Here is a 23,775-nt window from a genome sequence, read left to right on the forward strand (position 1 = left end):
GAAGATTCCATCTCACTGGTGTACTGAGCACACCCTTGATTCATTAACCTCTCATCCTTTTCACATTTCTTAAATGGTCCCTTCCTTGGTCACCCTAAATCCATGTCTCGTAAAAATTGCATTATATCATACCTGTTTCTTTCATCTGTGCTGTTAATTAATCTATCTTGTTGAGAACATTGTATGAATTCATTCTGTCCTGATTATTTTCACAACCTCTCAGCTTATCTGCTGGCCCAGACTTAGGTTTGTCCACTCTGTTCCTTCCTGTCTTAGTCAGATTATTACTTTCCTTATTTCTGCTTTGCTGTCTTGCCTTGAGCTCTCTCTCAAATTTATCACAGCTTAAAAAATCCCTTTTTTTGACTATTTTGTTTAAAGCGCTTTATGTGCCAGCCAGAATACTGGTCCTAGCATGGCACAGGCAAAACCTATCCCAATAGTACAACTCCCGCTTTCCCCGGTACAGGTGTCACCACTTTCTCAGAATTAAAACTCATTTCTCTCACAGAAATCTTTGGACTAATTTTATTTACCCTACTTCAATTATATTGTGGTTTAGGAAATAATCTAGTGATTATTATCTTTGAAGTTCTGCTTTTTAATTTAACTCTGAGTTGCTCATAAACCTAATGCAGAACTTCCTTGCTTATTTTGTTGGCACTTAATGTTGACCACAACAGCTATGCTCTTCACCTCTCACTACAAGCTTCTATCTTGCTCTGTGCAAGATGTCCTAAGTTAAGAAGTCAGGTTTTGTAACAATTAAATTGCCTATTTAATTTCAAGCTGTGGAGTTGAAGGTCTTAAGAATAGCTAATTAGCATTTCTACTTGGTTACTTCTCCCTTGTTTCTGTGGAGATAGGGTGTTGGGATGGGTAGAGTCCATAGCAAGCAATTGTAGTATTAAGTTACCAGGATGTCATATAACTTTATTCGCAGCACAAGTTATTGCCTCAGGGAGCTCCAATAGACTGGTTCAGACTTACTGACTGTCCGCAGCATCATGTTGACTCTGATTAACTTGAACATCTCCAAGTGCTTAGTTCTAGGTGCTTCTGTAAAACCTTCAAACATTCTCCCTCTGACAGATGTTAAGTTAGCTGGTCTGAGTGTTCGATTTATGGTACGACTCCCTTTTTGAATAAAGGATTGACATGTGCTAATGAGATCACCTTTGAATCAAGGGGATTTTGGAAAATGAAAATCAGTGTATGAACTCTCTCTTTTAAGTAAAGCTATTACTTTTAAAATGGGATGCAGCCCATCAGCACCCAAGCACTTTTCAGCCTGTAGCTCCATCAACTTACTCAATACCACTTCTCTGGTTAGTGTCATTGCCCTGAGCTCCTCCCTTTTTTTTAATGAATGCTGCTCCTGGATTTTTAAAAAAAATTCCTCCATAATGAAAAATGATTCAAATTGCTGAATTCATCTCCTTTTATTCCATTATTTCTTCAGACTCCCTTTCTTGACAACAAGTGTCGCTTGTTAAGCCTTCTTCTTGAACTATTTATAGAACCACTTTGGATAAGTTTGTATTTTTGGCCAGCTTTTCTCTCATTAGCTAATTTTTTCCTTATTAAATTTCGAGTTCCTTTTATGTTCTGTCCAATTTTCTGCCACCTGGCTTCGTAAGCTTTCATAGAATTGTTAGCCCACACAAGGAGACCATTCAGCCCATTGTGTCAGTACCTGTTCTATTACTTTGTAAAAAAAACTCCTGCTATTTCTATCCAAATAAATTATCCAATGTTGTCTTGAATGCCTCAATTGAACCTACCTCCTGTACACTTGCAGTTAGTGCATTCCACAGCCTAACCATTCGCTGTGTGTAAAGATTTTTCTCTCATTACCCTTTGTTGTTTGTACATCACTTGAAATCTATGCCCTATCATTCTTTTTATTTTATGGGCAGTTACTCCATCCAGCCCAATCATAATTTTGAAAATCTCTACCAAATCTCCTCTGAGCTTCCATCTTTCCTCGGAGAACAGTCCCAGCTTCTTCATTATCCTCAGAACTGAAAAGTGTCAGTCCTGGAACATCCTTGTAACTCACTCTGCATTCTCTCCAATGCCTTCACATCTTTCTATGCTGCGGCAGCCACAATTGTACACAATATTCCAGCTAAGATCTAAAAGGTGTCTTGGACAAGTTCAGCATCACCTCCCTGCTCTTTTACCCTCTGTCCCTATTAATGAAGTTGAGAACACTATGCTTTATTAATGCTCCCTCTAACTGTTCTGCTCCCTTCAACATGTATACACCTGTACCACCTTTAGAATTGTGCCCCCTCATTTCATATTGTCTTTCAATATTCTTGTGACCAAAGTGCATCAGCTCGCACTTCTCTGCTTTGAACTTCATCTGCCACCTGTTCACTCACTTCGCCAATTATCAGCATCCTTTTGGAGTTCCACACAGTTCCATCCTTTTGAAGTTCCACACTCTTCTCACAGTTCACAATTCTTCCAAGTTTACTCTCATCTGCAAACTATGAAATTATCCTCCGTACACCAGTTGTATCAAATGCCTTCTAGAAATCCACATATGCTGCATTAACAGCATTAACCTCGTTGACTCCTTTTATTATCTCTTCAAAAATTGAAACAAGTTAGTTAAACATGATTTCCCCATTAGAGATCAATTCTGACTCTTTCTAATCAACACACAATTTTTCATGTGATTAATTCTATCCTGAATAGAACTATGTTTGTTCTTTAAGTTTGTAGTGTCATGTAGTTATATAGTACGGAAACAGACCCCTTCAGATAACTTTGACCAGATATCCTCAACTGACCTCGTATAAATTCTGTGTGCTCTGAAATATCTCAAGTGCCTGCCACTGTATCTCTTTCAATTTATCCTTTAAGCTAGTTTATCAATTCATTTCAGCCATCTCTGCTTCATACACTCATAATTCCCCGACTTGAAATAAAATCTTAGACCCATAATGTTAAATTCATTCATATTGCTGAGGGGTGCTTGCTCTATGAGTTAATTCATTAATCCTACCTCATTGCACAATAACAGGTTCAGTATAATTTGCAGCTTGGCCAGTTCCAGAGCATGCTATTCTGAGAAGCTATCCCAAAAACATTGTAGGACTACTTCATCTGGACTTTTTTTGCCTATCAGGCACTTCCAGTCTATATGAGAATAAAATCTCCTACGATTATCCTCATGCCTTCCTGACAAGCTTTCATTATTTCTTCCTTCATGTTCCACCCAACCATGCAGTTACTGTTAGGAGGCCTGAACACCACTCCCACAAGTGACTTCATCCCTTTATCATTTTTCACTTCTACCTAAACTGTTTCAACATCTGTGATACCTGAAGTTAGTATTCTTTTTTGTTGTGCTAATAATAAGGCAGTTAATGTAGGGAATTTTAATAATACAAATAGCAGCTGGAATAGTTCCAGCTCACAAGTTGGGGAGGGAGCAAGTTCTTAAATTGCATCCAATAGAACCTTTTTTAGTCAGTACATAGCCTGACAAGGGAGAGGGCAGTTCTGGACCTGATATTCAGAAATGACCCCTGGCAGGTGGAAGACTTGTTAGTAGAGGAGCTTTTTGGAGCGAGAGGTCATAACTCAATTTGATGTTGGACAATTAGGAAGGTGGATAAAGATGTGCCTGAAATAACAGTCAAAAAATTGGGGAAAGACTGATTTTACTAAAACTAGATACAATTTGGCCTAGGTGGAGGGGGAATGGAGATAGCGGTCAAGAAGAAATAGCAAGAGTAACATGCAAACATGTTCTTTCAAAATAAAGTATGGGACCAAGACTGAGAATCCCGGATGTCAAGAGACAATAATGGGATGCTTAAGAAAGAAAGAAAAGTTTATGACAGATACCGAGGCCTCAATACAGCAGAGTCTCTGCAGGGGTATGAAAAGTGCAGGGAGGAACTTAGGAAAGGAAATTAGGAAAGCCAAAAGCATGTGGGAGAATAAAGTAAAACACAAAATATGTAAAGAGCAAGAAAATAGCTAGGGGAAAAGTAGGATCCATTAGGGACCACTGAGAGAATCTCTATGCAGACCTGGTCCAGTCCTTGCCTGCTGCTTATATCTTGCCCTTTTTAAATATGTCAGCCTATGTGCTCCTTTAACACTGTCAGAGAAAATTGTAAGTTGTTACTTTAACTCATTACTTGTAATTATTTGCTTCAGTGTGGCAGAAATTTTGGAAAAGCATGGTCTGCAGAAACCAATTTCATTTGTAAAGAACACACAGTCAAGTTCAGAGGAGGCTCGTCTGCTTATGGTGCGGCTAACCAGGCATGTTGGACGCAAGTGAGTAAAGCTCATATTGCCTTCTAATGGTAAAGTTCCAAAATGGGTTTCAAAGTGCATTTTAACATGCAACTTCCTCTTACCTTCAACAAATTAGCTGATGGCAAATATTCTGGTAAAGTCTTAGCCCATAATAAAAAAAAAAGTAACTTAATTAGATTGTGCTCGTAATGTTGCTTTCATTTTCCCTCCAAAAGTCAAGTCATGAGGCAAGTCAAATTAAACTAAGCAAATCCTCTAATTTTCCATAATGAAACAACCACAAAAGAAATGAGGGTGAGAAAACCACAAAACACAAAATTGACCTTAGTCCTTTTTGAGAGCAATGTGTAAGGTCGCCTTGGCATGGAATAGGCTCCAGTGTCGTAGGGCTGATGGAAGACTATAAACTGAGATAGTTAAGTGCACAATACCCTTCATTATTGTTATCAGGTAATATTGCTCAATAACTAATCTTCAGAACAAGATGTGGGAGACTTGAGATTTTTCCCACAAAATGTCCCATGTACTTCCATAAATCATGCCAATCTGATTCAGAGTAAATTTGAAGTTTGCCATTTCTCTGTGCTGGTAATCAGTGCACCTTCAAATGCACAAGCAACTTTATTCTGTTTGGAGGCCCTTGATCTTGACCAGGATGTATTTATGCTTTCAGTGCTTGGGTAATTGGGTTTTATATCCTTGAGGGAAGATTTCATCATCTCTACCTGGTACGCGCAAAGGTTTCCAGTGTGAGTAACTGGTTACAATACTCACACGGACCTGAGTGTGTTTGTTTTTGAGTGATTTAAAATTAGCATGCAAGTGTAGCAAACAATTAGTAAAGCGAGTGCTACGTTGGCCTCAGATGAAAGAAGATTTGAGTACAAGAAAAAAGATATCTCGCTACAGTTTTATAGAGCCTTGGTAGATCTCATCTGCTTGTACTATTTTGGTACTCTGAACTAAGGAGATGTTACGTTGAGAATGCAATAGGGATTCAACAGGTCAATCCCAGGGATAAGTGGATTGTTTTTTAAAAAGAGCTTGAAGATCCTGGGTCTGTTTTCCATAGAACTTCAACAAAGAAAAGTGACATCATTTAATACCTAGGAAATTCTTGCAACTTGTGGCAAGGTGGATATAGCTGATATGTTTCCCCTGACTGCTGAGGCTAGAACCAGAGAACATAATTTCAGGTTAAGCGATAGGCCATGTATGACCGAGATGTGGAGGAATTTCTTCATTCAGAAGGACGTGATTCCTTGGAATTTTCTACCTCCGAGAACTATGGAAGTTGTAAAGCAACACGTTTTCTTTTGGAACTATAAATCAAAATGGAAATTGGACAGCTACAACTGAAATGCCAGGTGAGATTTATAGTTTGAAATCAGATACTACATACTTTTTGAGCTGGATGATATAATGTTTTCTGAAGCAGCGAGAGAGAGAATGAGACTGAGCAGCCGCGAGAGTCATAGAGTCATACAGCATGGAAACAGACCCTTCGGTCCAACCCGTCCATACCGACCAGATATCCCAACCCAATCTAGTCCCACCTGCCAGCACCCGGCCAGTGTTCCCTCCAACCCTTCCTATTCATATACCCATCCAAATGCCCCTTAAATGTTGTAGTTGTACCAGCCTCCACCACATCCTTTGGCAGCTCATTTTATACACGTACCACCCTCTGCGTGAAAAAGTTGCCCCTAAGGTCTCTTTTATATCTCTCCCCTCTCACTCTAAGCCTATGCCCTCTAGTTCTGGACTCCCCGACCCCACAGAAAAGACTTTGCCTATTTATTCTATCCATGCCCCTCATAATTTTGTAAACCTCTATAAGGTCACCCCTCAACCTCCGATGCTCCATCAATACTCTGACCAATAAAGGAAAGCATACCAAGCGCCTTCTCTACTATCCTATCTACCTGCGACTCCACTTTCATAGAGCTATGAACCTGCACTCCAAGGTCTCTTTGTTTGGCAACACTCCCTAGGACCTTACCATTAAGTGTATAAGTCCTGCTAAGATTTGCTTTCCCAAAATGCAGCACCTCGCATTTATCTGAATTAAACTCCTTCTGCCACTTCTCAGCCAATCTGGTCCAGATCCTGTTGTAATCTGAGGTAACCCTCTTTGCTCTCCACGACACCTCCAATTTTGGTGTCATCTGCAAACTTACCTGTACCTGTTATGCTCGCATCCAAATCATTTATGTAAATGACAAAAAAGTAGAGGGACGAGCACCGATCCTTGTGGCACTCGACTAGTCACAGGCCTCCAGTCTGAAAAACAACCCCCCACCACCACCCTCTGTCTTCTACCTTTGAGCCAGTTTTGTATCCAAATGGCTAGTTCTCCCTGTATTCCAAGAGATCTAACTTTGCTAATCAGTCTCCCATGGGGAATCTTGTCGAACGCTTTACTGAAGTCCATATAGATCACATTTACTGCTCTGCCCTCATCAATCTTCTTTTGATTTAAAGAAATATTGCTTGACAACAACCCTTTAGTTAAGCGTCCTTGTGGTTTTAAAAGAAACTCAGTGTGGAGGGAAACTTCCAGAGCCTACAATTAAAAAGCATCCATCTCTCTGTCTGTCGAGCTCTCTCTCACTCTCAAAATACAGTAAAAAATAAGAAAACTTAGATCTCTAAAACAAAAATATTGATTCTACCTGTTCAACAATCTGATCAAAGAATGACCATCACCTTACAGACTACAGCTTTCATCTGTGTGAAAAATCACGTCAGAAAAACAATGTAACCCAATCTTTAAAACTAGACTTTTGATCTTTGGAATGTCATTACCCTGTTTGTATCATTTTCCATCCCTAGTACCGATGTAAACCATTGTCCTTTTGTCTGCCTTAATTAGAATTGTGTGTATTTGTAGTCTTTGAAGTTTCAGGTTGTGTAATAACAGATTAGATATCCTTTCTTTTCTCTGTTTTTGTTAAAGTTCACTGTGCTTCAATAAATAAAGCTATTTTCTGTTGATGACAAAATCTGGTGTGAATTGCTTTTGTCGTGATGGCAGTCAGTTAGGCATATTGTTCATCTTGATGGTCTAATTGGAATTTTGTAAAATTTTTGGGGTAGTTTGTGGGAAAGTGGTATATGATTATCAGCAGCTGAAAATGTGTTGCTGGAAAAGTGCAGTAGGTCAGGCAGCATCCAAGGAGTAGGAGAATCGACGTTTCGGGCATAAGCCCTTCTTCAGGCTCATGCCTGAAGAAGGGCTCATGCCCGAAACAGCGATTCTCCTGCTCCTTGGATGCTGCCTGACCTGCTGCGCTTTTCCAGCAACACATTTTCAGCTCTGATCTCCAGCATCTGCAGCCCTCACTTTCTCCATTATGATTATCAGCAGTCCATCTTCCCAGTTAAGTTGTTGCAAAGATCAATCATTGAACATGTTCAAGACAAAATCAATAAGTTTCTGAAGCCTAAAAACTTCAAGAAATATAGAGATTGTGTAGGAAAGTAGCATTGAGGTAGGTTACCAGCCATGATCCACTTGAATGGCACAGCAGACTTCATTGGCTGAATAGCCTACTTCTGATCCGATATAAAGCAGGTTAATGAATGACTAGAAATTTATGGAAGATACAATTTGGGCAGCAGAGTTTTTGGTGAATTGAAATTTCTGGAGGCAGAATGATGGAGACTGGCAAAGAAAACTTTGGAGTTGTTGGTTCTGGTGGTTGCAAAAGCACAAATGAGTGTTTGAATAACAGGTGGGCTGAGGCAGGGGAGGACATGTTATGCAGGTGGACATAGGCACTGCTTGTAGTAGAAAATGTAGTAAAATAGGATGCCAATGCTGTGAAAAGATGTAATTGGTGGCAAGGATATAAACTTCATGCTGGGGCTAAATGTAACTTTACCATCCAGATGTTCAACTGAACAAGATTCCAGCTTATCCAAGACGATCTTCCAACACCACATCAATAGTGGCGAGATGGAGGGTTGTTGCCAGCATCAGATGGACCCTGATCTTCAGTTGACTTTATGTAGATGAGTCAGTGTAGGTAGGAAGGATAAGCCAGTCCTGAAGTTGCTCTGGCTATGATTGCATAGGTAAGTGTGAAATCAAGTCTCCCATGGGTAATCTTGTCGAACGCTCAGTCCTACTGAGCTGAATGGTAAAGCTCAATGCCCTTTTCAATCACTTGAATCATTGGAATATTGCCATTCATTTCACTGCAAGGAGAAATGGTAATGTTGAGTTAAAGTCAGGTTTTTACTTGTAACTTTGTGCCCAAATAACCAAAAAGAGGAGCATGCTTCCCTCCATGTGATCAGGAATAAAACTTCTTAATCTATTGGGTAATGTAATCTTAAATTCTCTTAATCAGGAACCCACCTGTAAGTGAAAGTGAGTGGCGAGGCTTGCTTCAAGATCTTTTGGAAATGCAGCGTTCTGTATACAATTGTCTGGACTTCAATATCTGCTGCGAGGTACTTTTCTTTTCTTCCAGTTCCGACTTGATAAGAATGAAAGTGTTTGAACAGATCCCAATAAATGTGCTTGCTTAACAAATATTCGGAAGCGAAGAAAGATTTAATTGGATCTGAACTTAAATCTCAAATCTGAATTGTTACTTGCTCTTTAAAGACTCAGCTTTCCCCTTCTATTCCACCTGATTTTGGATGTATCCGATGCATGGTTTCACAGTCAGGCTATCATTCTATTGACATAGCCTTTCACGTAATCAAGTTTCTGAGTGGGAAGGTCATTTTGTATATGAGGGTTCAATAAATAAAATCATGTTTATTTGCAAACTGTTTTACATACTCTTACCTCTACTGAATGTAATTCAGTTTTGGTTTTGAAAAATAAACACTTCATTGTTTCCAGACAATATTATTATTATTTTGTAGAAAATCACATTCTAATTCACAAGTTCATACTCTGTACGGTGTTGGCATTTGTTTATTTTGTCCCTATGAATTTTACAATGTGCAACATTATATTTGAAATGCATGAAATAGAATTATACATTTGTTCCCTTGTAAACCTTTGACTGAAAAAGATGCAAATTTGCAATTGAAAAGGACAGACTGAAAATAATTGAGGGAGACAAAAGGAAATTGAAGACCAAAATAGTAAATCTCAAAAAAATGTTAATTTTCAGAGAAAGAGAATGGAATAAGGAAAGATAAATTGAAAAATAAGATGCAATGGGAAATATTTAAATACATGATCAGTAAGAAAGCAAGTGAAATATATTCTTCTAAAATAACGAAATCATCTTGTCATTAATGAATAAATAGGCCAAAATTAAAACTATAGATAAAAATATATGTTCACTGTCTAGAAAGATAAATTGGTGCAGAACATTTGTCATTAGACCAGTCATCCTGGAGCCAGGACTACTAATTTGAAGACATGAGTATAAATCCAACTCAGCATTAGAATAACTTGGTTCTGTTAATTAAATCTGCAATTAAAAACTGGCTTCAGCCTCGTTCATTCAGGTCCACAACCTCTGATACTGGTCTCACGTGCCACTCCGTTATATCAAAACCGCTGAGATAAAATCAAATAAGAGTAAAATTGGACAATTCATGTAGCACCAACTTAAGCATTAGATACCACAAAAGCACGATCAGCATTAACATCCGTGAACTTGTGCCAAATTGAGAGGACTGTACGAGACGAATAAATGCAAGGCCTTGACTTTCAGAATTATGTCAATGTCCCAGACTCCTCCGTCACCATCTGAAAGATAACAAGCATGAAGGGGTGGCCCTAGGAGTTCTCGGTATTCTCTCTGGACCCTGTGATATCTTATGAAATCAGATCAAACATGAATAAGGAAAGCTGCTGCGAGTTTTCATCTTCACCATTCTGGTCAGAGTCTAGGAATCCTGTGGCAAGCAGCTCACCACCTTACGTCCCAAAGCCTGTCCACTGTTTACAAGGCACAAGTCAGGAATGTGATGGATTAGTCTCCTATTTGCCTGAGCAAGTGTGGCTACAAAAACACTCAAGAAGCTGTAACCACTGGGACAAAGCCACGCTCTTGATTCACAGCACATTCACGAGCATTCACTCCCTCCATCACCAATGTTTAGCTATAGCAGTATGTACTGTCAACAACATGCACTACAGCAGTTCATCAAAGCACCTTGGACAGCATTTTCCAAACGTTCTGTCTTGGAAACGCATCGCCATTCCTTCATTGTTACTGGGTCAAAATCCTGGAACTCCCTCCCTCCCTAACAGCATTGTGGGTCTACCTATGTCAAATGATCTGCAACAGTTCAAGAAGGTCACTCGCTACCATCTTCTCAAGGTCAACAAGGACAGCCAATAGATAGTCATAGAGTTATAACGCCCTTTGGCCCAAACTAGTCCATGCTGACCAAAATGTCCCTTCAAGCTAACCCCATTTCCCTGCACTTGGCCCATATCCTTCTAAACCTTTCCTAAGCATATATTTGTCCAAATGCTTCTTTAATATTGTTAATGTACCCACCTCAACCACTTCTGCTGGCAGCTCATTCCATATGCATATTACTCTGTGTAAAAAATGTTACCCCTTAGGTTCTCTTTTATTCTTTCCCCTCTTACCTTAAACTGATGCCCTCTAGTCCTCCATTCCCCCAACCCTGGGAAAAAGACTGAGTGCATTCACCTTATCCATCCTCTCATGACCTTATACTCATATATAAGTCCCCCCTCAGTCTCATACACTCTAAAGAAAAAAGTCTAATCTTGTCTAACCTCTCCCTATAACTCAGATCTCTGAGTCCAGGCACCATCCTTATAAATTTCTTCTGCACTCTTTCCAGTTTAGTAATATTGTTCCTATAACAAGGTGACCAAAACTGAACACATTACCCCAAATATTGTCTCACCAGTGTCCTGTATAACTACATCATAACTTCCCAACTTATATACTCAGTGCCCTGATTGATGAAGGCCAGTATGCCAAAAGCCTTTTTCATTGCCTTGTCTACCTGTGACTCTATTTTCAGAGAACTGTGAAACTGAACTCAAGATCCCTATTTGCCACTACACTCCTTAGGTCTTATAATTCACCATGAAACTCCGACCTTGATTTGACTTTCAAAAATGCAAAACCTTACACCTCTCTATAAAACTTTGGTTAGACCGCACTTGAAATACTGCGTCCAGTTCTGGTCGCCCTATTATAGGAAAGATGTGGATGCTTTGGAGAGGGTTCAGAGGAGGTTTACCAGGATGCTGACTGGACTGGAGGGCTTATCTTATGAAGGGAGGTTGACTGAGCTCGGACTTTTTTCTTTGGAGAAAAGGAGGAGGAGAGGGGACCTAATTGAGATATACAAGATAATGAGAGACATAGAGTCGATAGCCAGAGACTATTTCCCAGGGCAGAAATGGCAAACACGAGGGGTCATAGTTTTAAGCTGGTTGGAGGAAAGTCAGAGGCGGGTTCTTTACACAGAGAGTTGTGAGAGCATGGAATGCGTTGCCAGCAGCAATTATGGAAGCGAGGTCATTGGGGACATTTAAGAGACTGCTGGACATGCATATGGTCACAGAAATCTGAGGGTGCATACATGAGGATCATTGGTCGGCACAACATTGTGGGCTGAAGGGCCTGTTCTCTGCTGTATGCTCTCTACATTAAACTCCATTTGCCACTTCTTGGCCCACTTCCCCAGCTGAACAAGGCCCTGCTGCAATTTCTGATGACCTTCCTCACTGTCCATAATACCACCCATTTTAGTATCATCTGCAAACTTACTGATCGTGCCTTGTACATTCTCATCCAAATCATTGATATAAATAGCAAACAGCCTCCAGTCCAACAAAAATCCTTCCACTATTACCCTTTGCATCCAAACATCAAGCCATTTTTGAATCCAATTTGCCAGCTATCTTTAGATTCCATGCAATCTAACTTTCCAGAGTAGCCTACCATGTGGAACCTTATCAAAGGCCTTATTGAAATCCATATAGACTACGTCTACCGCCCTGTCCTCATCAACCTTCCTGGGCACTTCTTCATCAAGAACTCTAACAAATTTGTGAGGCATGATCTCCCACTCTAAGTCATGCAGACTACACCTAATCAAATCCTGTCTTTCCAAATGCACGTGTATCTTATCTCTCAGTTTGTTGTCAAATTAATTGCCCACAGGCACTAGCTTACTGGTTTATATTTCCCAGGCTTTTCTTTGCAGCCCTTCTTGAATAATGCGCAACATTCGCTACCCTCCAGTCTTCCGGGGCCTCACTGGTGGCTAACAATGATGTGACAATATCAGCCGGGGCCCCCGCAATTTGTTCTCTTGCCTCCTACAGTGGATATATCTGATCAGGGCCAGGAGATGTATCCACGTTCATACATTCTAATACATCCAGCACCTCCTCTACTGTGATGTGGACTGTCTCCAAGAACTCACTACTAACTTCCCCATGTCTTCATGTCTTTCTCCCTGGTAAACACAGAAGAAATATTCATTGAGAACATTGCCCATCTCCTGTGGTTCTACACATACATGTCCTCTTTGGTCCATGAGGGACCCTATTCTCTCTCTACTTATTCTTTTTCCTTTAGTATACTTAAAGTATCTCTTTGGACTTATCCTAACTTTCTCAGCCAATACAATCTTGCGCCCCCTTTTTTGACCTCCTGATTTTCTCTTTCAGTGAACTCTTGTATTTCCTGTATACCTCGAGGGAATGCCTTGATCGCAGCCTCCTGTACCTGAGCCACACCTCTTTTTCTGGTCAAAGCCTCAATATCTCGTCATCCAGGGTTGCCTATTCCTGCCAACCTTTCCCTTCACCCTCATAGGACATATAGACCTTGACTGCTCTAGCTATCACACTTCCAAAAGCCTCCCACTTGCCAGAGGTTCCTTTGCCTGCAAACAAACTACTCCAATCAACCTCTGCAAGCTCCTGTCTAATTCCATCAAAATTCGCCTTGCCCCAGATTAGAACTAGAACCTGTGGACCATTTCTGTCCCTCTCCATGACTATTTTAAAATTAATAGAACTATGGTCATCAGTCTCAACTTGCTCCCCTACTGTCCCCTCCGTCATCTATCCTGTCCTATTTCCCAAATGTAGGTCGAGTTTTGCCCCTTCCCGAGTTGGACCCACTGTATACGCTTGAGGAAACTTTTCGAAACGCATTTCGCAAATTCCACCCTATCTCAGCCCTTAATGCTTTGGCGGTCCCAGTCCATGTTAGGAAAACTAAAATCCCCTACTATGATAACTGTATTGCTCCCGCAAGTCTCCCCAGTTTCCCTGCGTATTTGTTCCTCTGATTCCCATTGATTATTTGGGGTCCTATAGTACAACCCCAATAACATCACTATCCCATTCTTATTTCTTAGCTCCACCCACATGGCTCAATCAGTGAAGCCTATATCCCATTAATGCATTTTTAAAAACCAGTTGATGTACCAATAGTCCACCATGTTGAAGAGCATTTGGAAGTAACATTGAAGTGAACAAGAGAATGGAATGTCCTTTGGGTTGGGACAATTAACAACTTGAAATCAGAGTTGAACTGAATTCAGGAGGATTGTACTGGACTTGAACTGTTAACTCTGTTTCTCCCTTCACAGATGCTGCCACACCTGCTGAGTTTCTCCAGCATTCTTTAGCTTAATGGGAGAGTTCAATGTTCATCACTAAGCTCTGTCACTGCTGATGTACTGGCTCAGTCCTGAAAGAGAGCTGCCACACTGAGCTTGTGGCAGATGGTGAGCGAATCAACATGAGGAAGCTTGAACCATCCTCCCTCACCTAACTGTGACAGATGAATCTGTCCTGGACTATACAGATTGGAGCGAACAGTACACAATTCTTGTGAAAACGAAGTCCCGTCATACTGAGGATTCCCTTAGTCATATGCACAATTTCTCGAATAACTGGAATAGATTTAGGACAGATCTAACAACCCAGTACTGAAGAGCCATGAAGCCAGGAGCAAATGAATTGTCAATAACTGCAACCTGTTGCCTCGTAGCCCCTCATTTTACCAAGCCTAAAGGGCTATCAAGCTAAGGGACCAATGCATATTCTATGAAGATGTGTATTGAAGAGGCAGTATCGAGAATACCAGATAGCATTCTGGTGAACTCACAACATAGGATGTCTTGCGTGTTAAGCAGAAGCAGCAAACTGTAGGCAGAGTTAAGCAGTCCCACAATGAAAAGACCAGGTAAAGTCGTGGAGATCTGTTGCAACTAGTCATTAATGCTGAGAGAAAATTAAATATCTTTTAAGAGGAAGTGACTCCATGAACGTGACTGTGTTCAATGAGGGGAGACCTTAGCACATGAGTGAAAAAGAAGATACTGAAACCATTGGGTTATTTTCAGTCATCTGTTCTAAGTGAGTGTTCTATCTCAACATTTTCCTGAGGTCCCCAGCATCAGTGAATCTTGTTGATTCACTCCATGTGATATCAAAAAACAACTGATTGGCTGGATGCAGTAAGGTGTATGGTCCCTGAGTGCATTGAACTAATGATATACCGTGCAAAACTAGTCACATCTGTAACCAATCTGTTCCTGTAGAGTTATGGTACTTGAATCTAGCTGCCAAGGTTGAAAAATGCCAAACTGCAAGTCCAATCTTTAAAAGCAGGATCAATCCAGTCCAACCAATTGCCGCACATCAGGAACAGAGGCTGTGATGGACATGGCACCATGTGGCCCTTAATCAGAAATAACCTGCTCACTGATATTCGATTTGTTAGAGTCACTGAGTTCCAGGCTCATGGTCGAAAGAGAAAAGTTTCAGGAAAGATGAATAACTGCCAGTGATACCAAGGAAATATTTAATGGGGTTTGACCTGAAGAATCCCCACACAAAATTGAAGTTTATGATACTGAGGCTCAATTTCCTCAAGCGCTCCTAGCACAAATGACGATTGATTGTAGTTGTTAAAGGCTGATCACCTCTGTCTCATGGCATTACTGCAGGCAATCCCAAGGGCAGTATTCTAAGCTCATCTGGCTTCAGTTGATTCATTAATGACCTTCCCTCCTCCATAAGGAATGGGAAAGTTTACTGATGATTGTGGAGTTCAGTTCCGTTAGCAATTCCTCTGATAAGGAAGCAGTTTGTGCCCGCATGCAGCAAGACTGAAGAATGTTCAAGTTTAGATTAGTAAATCGCAAGTCACATTTATACCACAAAAATGTTAGGCAATGATCATCTGCCATAATAGAAAGTGGAAGCATTTCTCCTTGACATTCCATTGCAATACTATTGTTGAATCACTCACCATCAATATCTTGGGGTTACCAATTACCAGAAACCTAACTGGACTAGCCACGTAAATAGGAGAAAGTGAGGACTGCAGATGCTGGAGATCAGAGCTTAAAAATGTGTTGCTGGAAAAGCGTAGCAGGTCAGGCAGCATCAAAGGAGAAGGAGAATCGACGTTTCGGGCATAAGCCCTTCTTCAATGCTATGAATTAATACTGTAGCATATAAAGAGACAAACTGGGAGTGTGATGGAATTCACTGTACTTGCATGGATGAGTGAGGTTCCCATAGCACTGAAATAAAACTCAGCACCATCCCAGACAATGCAGCCTTTGAACAGCATCCCATTCACCTTGGCTGGCAAAAAAATCACTTTGAAGATATTAAGATTCTAAATATTTTTGGTGGTTACTTAAACATTTAACCTGACTGCAATATTTCGGGTAGCGATTGACAATGGATTTTCAGATTTAACATAAGTAGTTGCCATTTCCACTTGTCTGGAGTGGGCAGTGAAAGTGAGCTGCCTGTTGTGCAAAGTTGGGAATGCATTCCACTTTCCTTAATAAGTCACCTAATTTGAAATTCTCAGTATTATTTTTAAGTATGATTTCAATAAGGTGTTGCTGCCAATTATCCATTATCATGGGTGTCAAATAGATTATTTTAGATTTATAAATAGACAATGAATTGAAGACTGGGGTGGATTCTTCGGACTAAAGGGCATTAACCTTAATATTAACTTTATTGCTTTGTAACCATATTGCTACCACTACAATCTTGTCAAAAAAAGAGTCCCCACATGTTTCAAGGTTAAGAGCATAAATTTATGGATCTGTCATTCTTGGAACCAGAACTCTGAATGTGACCAGATATTTCAATTTTTAGATATTCACCGAGAGCCTACTATGTTCTAATCGTTTGGAGAATATCCGTTTGGCTGGGCAAATGATGCACTGTAATAGTGTATCTGTTGATCCTCCCATTAGTGCTACTTCCAGAAGCAAGATACAGTCCAAGGTCAACTATGAGAAAAGTATTGAATTGGTTCTAACTGCAGCGAGAGAATATTTTAACTCATCAGCCACCTTAACTGACAATTGCATGGATTTGGCCAGGTAATTTATTTTTACAGATATATTTATTTGTGTTTTTGTTTTGAAACACAAATGTGAAGACCAATCCAGAAGTTTCTGGAAAAGCTCAGCAGGTCTGGCAGCATCTGTGAAGAGAAATCAAAGTTAGTGTGTGCAGTTCTGGTCTCCAAATTTGAGGAAAGACATTCTGGCTATTGAGGGAGTGCAGCAAGGTTCACGAGGTCAATTCCTGGAATGGCGGGATTACCTTACACTGAAAGACTGAAGCGAATGGGTTTGTATACCCTTGAGTTTAGAAGGCTGAGAGGGGATCTGATTGAGACATATAAGATTATGAAAGGATTGGACACTCTGGCAGCAGGAAACATGTTTCCACTGATGGGTGAGTGCCGAACCAGAGGACACAGCTTAAAAATACGGGGGAGACCATTTATGACAGGGATGAGGAGAAACTTCTTCACCCAGAGAGTGGTGGGTGTGTGGAATGCTCTGCCCCAGAGGGCAGTGGAGGTCCAGTCTCTGGATTCATTTAAGAAAGAGTTGGATAGAGCTCTCAAAGATAGTGGAATCAAGAATTATGGCGATAAGGCAGGAAGAGGATACTATTAGGAATGATCAGCCATGATCATATTGAATGGCGGTGCAGGCTCGAAGGGCAGAATGGCCTACTCCTGCATCTATTGTCTATTAACGTTTCGACTCCGGTGACCCTTCAGAACCTGTGCTGAGGAAGGGTCACTGGCCCCGAAACGTTAACTTTGATTCCTCTTCACAGTTGCTGCCAGACCTGCTGAGCTTTTCCAGCAACTTCTGATTTTGTTTCTGATTTATTAAATCCGCAGTTCTTTCGGTTTTTAAGAAAACCAATCTTTGTATAATGTCATTATAACTTGGTGCCATGAGAGTTGCTAAAGTTCATTTTGTGCTGCTGATGCCAGAAGAGCTGCTACAAATGAACTAAAATATTTGTATCAGTCTAAAAATGTTCAGCATGAAGTGTCAGTCATGTTATCACCACCACCTTCTTCTCCTGCAGTAAACTTCCAGGTAGGTGATTGCATGGAAGATAGTACCTCTTATACAGAAAAATGAATGTGGTGTAGCATGCAATAAGTCAAACCTTTTGTCTAAGTGAGCCACATAACCCCCAAAGGCTGCATGCACATCCTAATAGTTCCAAAGCCCCCATCAAATTAAGTGTTAACTTTAATTGCGTTCACATAATTTACCCCAAACTAAATTAAGATTAAGAATTTTTCAAGAAGGAAAAAGCAATGCTAAGCACCAGAGTTGAATTTTTGCCGAGGAGGCAGGAAATAGGAGTGAACTTGTTTTTACATCAAAGCTCAGTGGTCGACCTCTTCGTTGGCATGGAGATGACTTTTCTGTCAAATGACAGAGGTAGCTAGCCCTTCATGCAGAAGAATTCATTAGAGGCCTTCTAGCTTCATGGGAGCACTTGGTTGCAGTTCATGCTAAGTGCTGGGAGGACGACTCAACACAATAAGGTGTCCTTCTAAATTTAAAAAAAAATCTTCGAGAAAGCAATAAAGTGTGCGGATGGTCTGCCACTCTACAGGGTGGTCTTTGGCTGTACCCTCAACTGGCACGTGTTGCCTGCCTCGAATACACATAATCGAGTGAGATTTTCTATCCTGTATGAGATTGAATAACACCCTTCTTTCCACCTATCCTGCTGAGAAGTTTGCTTTAGACTAAACTAATAAAATTATTTCCTGATGGGGCACATTGGAATAAAATTCAGTCTTGTTATGAGCTTTAAGGTACTGCTGTACTGGAGAAGTGATATTACAGTTCATAACAAAAAAATGGAAAATCCAAGTTCCTCTGGGCTTGGTGGAAAAATATACTTTACAGTCAATTTCTCTCCAGCGGTGAGGTTTATTATTCATAGGATGAGGTGGTTATCTTATGAAGGAAAGTTGAGCAACTTGGGCCGGTGCTAATTGGATTTAGGATGAATCAAAGATTATCTTATTGAAATAAAGTATTCTCGGGAACCTTGACGGGATAGATGCCGAGAGGATATCCTTCCTTGTAAGGGAATCTCAAATAAGAGGCTTCCCATTTAAGACAAAGTTGAGAAAAGAAATTCATCCCTTGGATGGTTGTCAGTCTCTAGAATTCATTTCTTCTAAGAGCAATAGATGTTCAGCTATTGAATATATTCCAGATGGAGTTGGGTGCTTTCTTGATCTACAGGAGAGTCTCCAATTATGAGGGGGTAGGTGGCAAAGTGAAGTTACAGCCACAATTATGTCAGCCATGATCTTGTAAAAGAATGGAGCATTCTTAATGGCCTATTCCTATTTCATTCCTATCTCCAGCATCTGCAGACCTCACTTTCTCCTCCATGTTTCTTATGGCCTTGGGAGGAGTTAAGAGGCAACTGAGGCACAGATGAACCTGGATGTTTACAATTGATTAGGAATAAGAAAGCTAGATTTATGAAGCTTGTTAAATTGGCTTTTATTTGCTGCACATATTCTGCACCTCAGTACTATCGATTTGTAATAATGTGCAGACAGGTGCTCAGGTACAGAGTGAAAATGGAGCTTCACTGCTGGGCATTGAAGTTAATATGATTGAGACAGGTTTTAACATTATAAATAACACTGCCTACAGGACTAATGGATATTCCAGGAAAGTAGTGTAATTGCTAAAAATAGGTTTTCTATTGAAAAAATCTTTGTGGGTGTTTGCAATGTAATTTTAGAGATAATGTTGCAACTTGCTGAAAGAAAGTCATGCAATAGTGTAATTGTATTACTCAAATTATAGAGGTTAGGACTAACAAATGATTCTGAAAATGGAAGCTTGAGTTTAACTATGCCCATTTGAAGATAGGAATTTACATTTGTCAATAATAGGTGACTATCATAAAACTGAGCTGAGATTTAATTTATAAAGACCCTCTACATTTTTATAAATTATTGCATAATCAGTATAATTTGATTTCTGTTATTACATCTGTTTCACTCACATCATCTGTTATCATCTGTGTCTTTCCTCATCTTTCTTTTATTCTACTTTATTTCTCTCTGTTTCTTACAGAATAGAGAGGATATGTAACTAGTTGGCTAAGTTGTGGATTTATATAGCATGGAAACGGACTCTTGTCCACGCTGACCAAGCTTCCCAAACTAAACTAGTCTCACTTGCCTGCATTTGGCTCATATACCTCTAACCTTTCCTGTTCATGTACAAGTCCAAATATCTTTAAAATATTTCAACTGTACCTCCACCTACCACTTCCTCTGGCGGTTCATTCCATGTACAAGCCACTCCCCCTGCAAAAAAGCTCCTTTTAAATCTCTCTCCTCTCCTCTTATTATTAAAGCCCCTCTAGTTTTCAACTCCCTGACCCGAGGGCAAATACTTCTGCTACTCACCCTATCCATGTCCTCGTGATTTTATAAACCTCTATAAGGTCACCCCTCAACCTCCTACAATCCAGTGAAAAGATGTTGCAGTCTATCCAGCCTCTCCTTATAACTCAAACCGTCTATTCCTGGTAATGGCCTGGTGAATCCTTTCTGCACCCTCTCAAATTTAATAATATCCTTCCTGTAGTAGGGTTAAATGCCACTGAGAAATTATAAAATTTCACAAGCTTCAGCTAGAGCTCCTTTCTTTATCTGGCGGAGTGACCATTTATCATCATCCTAACCTGCATTGAGGATAGATAGTTGACTGTATTGATGTAGTGTCAAAGATAGTAGGAAGATGATTTTAAGGAACATGTCTTGGATAAAATGCGCTAGCTCAAGAATTAGAGTGAATGAACTCAAAAGCTGTAGTCAAGGGCTGATCAATTCTCCTTTTAAGGTAGTAAAGGAAAAGAAAAAATCTTGTATTTGTAAAATCAGCATCCCACGGGCAGTTAATTACATTTGATTTATTGTCACGTTATTATGGAACACACACAGCTGCCAAGTTGTGTAAAACCATGTCATTTTTTGTCGTGCTGGTTGAAAGATTAATATTTTTCAGGAGACTAGGAAAACTCTTTGCACTTTGATATTAGTCACATGATAATACATGAACTCAACAAGCAAATGACTTGTGATTTAATTGCTCATAAAAACAATTTTCTGAATCTGCCATCACTGCCAACAATTGGATGTTTTTAATTTTTTTTCCAAATGTTTTTGTTATAATATGAGAAATGTTCCTTCTAGTACTACATCTCCTCAGCATACACAAGACAACATGGTGAATAAAAGGTGTTTCAAACAATATTTTGCCTTCTCTTTTTGGCCAGTTTGTTTTGCTTACTATTTTACAATTGTCCATGAGCAGTATTCCAAAGAACTAGAAGGTTTATGGAGATACAACACTTTTAACATGTTTGTTGAAGTTAGAACAACAGCTTTCATACAATATTCTTTTCCTATCCAAGCCATGTGAACATTGCTGGTAAGATTGACCTTTGTTGGACATTCCTAATTGTACTTTAGAGGGTGATGGTGAGCCTAATTACAGTCTAGATACTGTTTAGATGTTTAAATACCTAGTGTGGAAACAGGCCCTTCGGCCCAACAAGACCACACCAACCCTCCGAAGAGAAACCCACCCCCTTTATTTATCCCGACTAATCCACCTAGCACTACGGGCAATTTAGCATGGCCAATTCATTTAATCTGCACATCTTTGGACTGCGGGAGGAAGCCAGAACACCCAGAGGAAACCCACGCAGACACAGGCAGTTGCCCGAGGCAGGAATTGAACCCGGGTCCCTGGTGCTGTGAAGCAGTAGTGCTAACCACTCAGCCACCGTGCCGCCCACAAAAGCAATCACCAACCCTGACACCGTACTGCAAACCTCACTGGCTGACACACCTCAGCCCGACACTCAGTCAGTGTGGGGATTGAACCCACGACCTTGGCGTTATTAGCACCACGCTCCAACCAGCTGAGATAACCAACCAACCGACTAAGTCATAGAGATGTACAGCATGGAAACAGACCCTTCGGTCCAACCCATCCATGCCAACCAGATATCCCAACCCAATCTAGTCCCACCTGCCAGCACCCGGCCCATATCCATCCAAACCCTCCCTATTCATATACCCATATATGCCTTTTAAAAGTTGTGATTGTACCAGGCTCCACCACTTCCTCTGGCAGCTCATTCCATACACATATCATTCTCTGTGTGAAAAAGTTGCCCTGTAGGTCTCTTGTATATCTTTCCTCTCTCACTCTAAACCTATGCCCTCTAGTTCTAGACCTCCTGACCCCACAGAAAAGACTTTGACTATTTATCCTATCCACGCCCCATATGATTTTGTAAACCTCTATAAGGTCACACCTCAGCCTCCGTGCTCCAGGGAAAACAGCCTCAGCCGGTTCAGCCTCTCCCTATAGCACAAATCCTCCAACCCCGGTGACATCCTTGTAAATCTTTTCTGAACCCTTTCAAGTTTCACAACATCTTTCTGATAGGAAGGAGACCAGAATTGCATGCAATATTCCAACAGTGGCCTAACCAGTGTCCTGTAGAGCCACAACATGACTTCCCAACTCCTGTACTCAGCACTCTGACCAATAAAAGAAAGCATACCAAATGCCTTCTTCACTATCTTACCTACCTGCGACTCCATTTTCAAGGAGCTATGAACCTGCACTCCCAAGGTCTCTTTGCTCAGCAACACTCCCTCGGAGTGTTACCATTAAGTGTATAAGTCCTGCTAAGATTTGCTTTCCCAAAATGCAGCACCTCGCAGTAAATGACAAAAAATAGAGGACCCAGCACCGATCCTTGTGGCACTCCACTGGTCACAGGCCTCCAGTCTGAAAAACAACCCTCCACCACCACCCTCTGTCTCCTACCTTTGAGCCAGTTCTGTATCCAAATGGCTAGTTCTCCCTGTATTCCATGAGATCTAACCCTGCTAATCAGTCTCCCAAGGGGAACTTTGTCGAACACCTTACTGAAGTCCATATAGAACACATCTACCGGTCTGCCCTCATCAATCCTCTTTGTTACTTCCTCAAAAAACTCAATCACGTTTGTGAGACATGATTTCCCCCATACAAAGCCATGTTGACTATCCCTAATCTGTCCTTGCCTTTCCAAATACATGTACATCCTGTCCCTCAGGATTCCCTCCAACAATTTGCCCACCACCGACATCAGGCTCACTGGTCTATAGTTCCCTGGCTTGCCCTTAACCACCTTTCTTAAACTGTGGCACAACGTTAGCCAACCTCCAGTCTTCCGGCACCTCACCTGCGTCTGTCGATGATACAAATATCTCAGCAAGAGGCCCAGCAATCACTTCTCTAGTTTCCCACAGAGTTCTAGGGTACACCTGATCAGGTCCTGGGGATTTATCCACCTTACCCGTTTCAAGACATCTGTAATATGGACATTTTGCAAGATGTCACCATCTATTTCCCGACAGTCTATATCTTCTGTATCCTTTTCCACAGTAAATACTGATGCAAAATACTCATTTAGTATCTCCCCCATTTTCTGCGGCTCCACACAAAGGCCGCCTTGCTGATCTTTGAGGGGCCCTATTCTCTCTCTCGTTACCCTTTTGTACTTAATATATTTGTAAAAACCCTTTGGATTCTCCTTAGTTCTACTTACCAAAGCTATCTCATGTCCCCTTTTTTGCCCTCCTGATTTCCCTCATAAGTGTACTTCTACTTCCTTTATACTCTTCTGAGGATTCACTCGATCTATCCTGTCTATACATTACATATGCTTCCTTCTTTTTCTTAACCAAACCCTCAATTTCTTTAGTCATCCAGCATTCCCTATAGCTGCCAGCCTTTCCTTTCACCCTGACAGGAATATACTTTCTCTGGACTCTCGTTATCTCATTTCTGAAGGCTTCCCATTTTCCAGCCGTCCCTTTACCTGCGAACATCTGACCCAATCAGCTTTCGAACGTTCTGGTCTAATACATCAAAATCGGCATTTCTCCAATTTAGAACTTCAACTTTTAGATCTGGTCTATCCTTTTCCATCACTATTTTAAAACGAATAGAATTATGGTCGCTGGCCCCAAAGTGCTCCCCCACTGCCCTGCCTTATTTCCCAAGAGTAGGTCAAGTTTTGCACCTTCTCTGAAAATTGTCTTGTACACACTTAACAAATTCCTCTCCATCTAAACC

At 40.7% G+C, this 23,775-nt stretch overlaps 1 protein-coding gene and 1 non-coding gene across 3 annotated transcripts in view; one reads left to right on the forward strand and one right to left on the reverse strand.

Annotated features, from left to right (window-relative positions):
* nbas (NBAS subunit of NRZ tethering complex) overlaps nt 1–23,775 on the forward strand; it is a 261,417-nt gene that overhangs the window by 92,419 nt on the left and 145,223 nt on the right. For both annotated transcript variants that reach the window (XM_043677491.1, XM_043677501.1), the window contains exons 28-30: nt 4,186–4,308; nt 8,649–8,751; nt 16,415–16,644. In XM_043677491.1, the coding sequence (XP_043533426.1) occupies nt 4,186–4,308; nt 8,649–8,751; nt 16,415–16,644 (456 nt within the window). The remainder of the gene's footprint in view (nt 1–4,185; nt 4,309–8,648; nt 8,752–16,414; nt 16,645–23,775) is intronic.
* trnai-aau lies at nt 21,501–21,574 on the reverse strand. The gene has a single exon. It is a non-coding gene; the product is annotated as a tRNA-Ile (tRNA).

Source organism: Chiloscyllium plagiosum, chromosome 3 (assembly GCF_004010195.1).
Source record: "Chiloscyllium plagiosum isolate BGI_BamShark_2017 chromosome 3, ASM401019v2, whole genome shotgun sequence".
NCBI lineage: Eukaryota > Metazoa > Chordata > Chondrichthyes > Orectolobiformes > Hemiscylliidae > Chiloscyllium > Chiloscyllium plagiosum.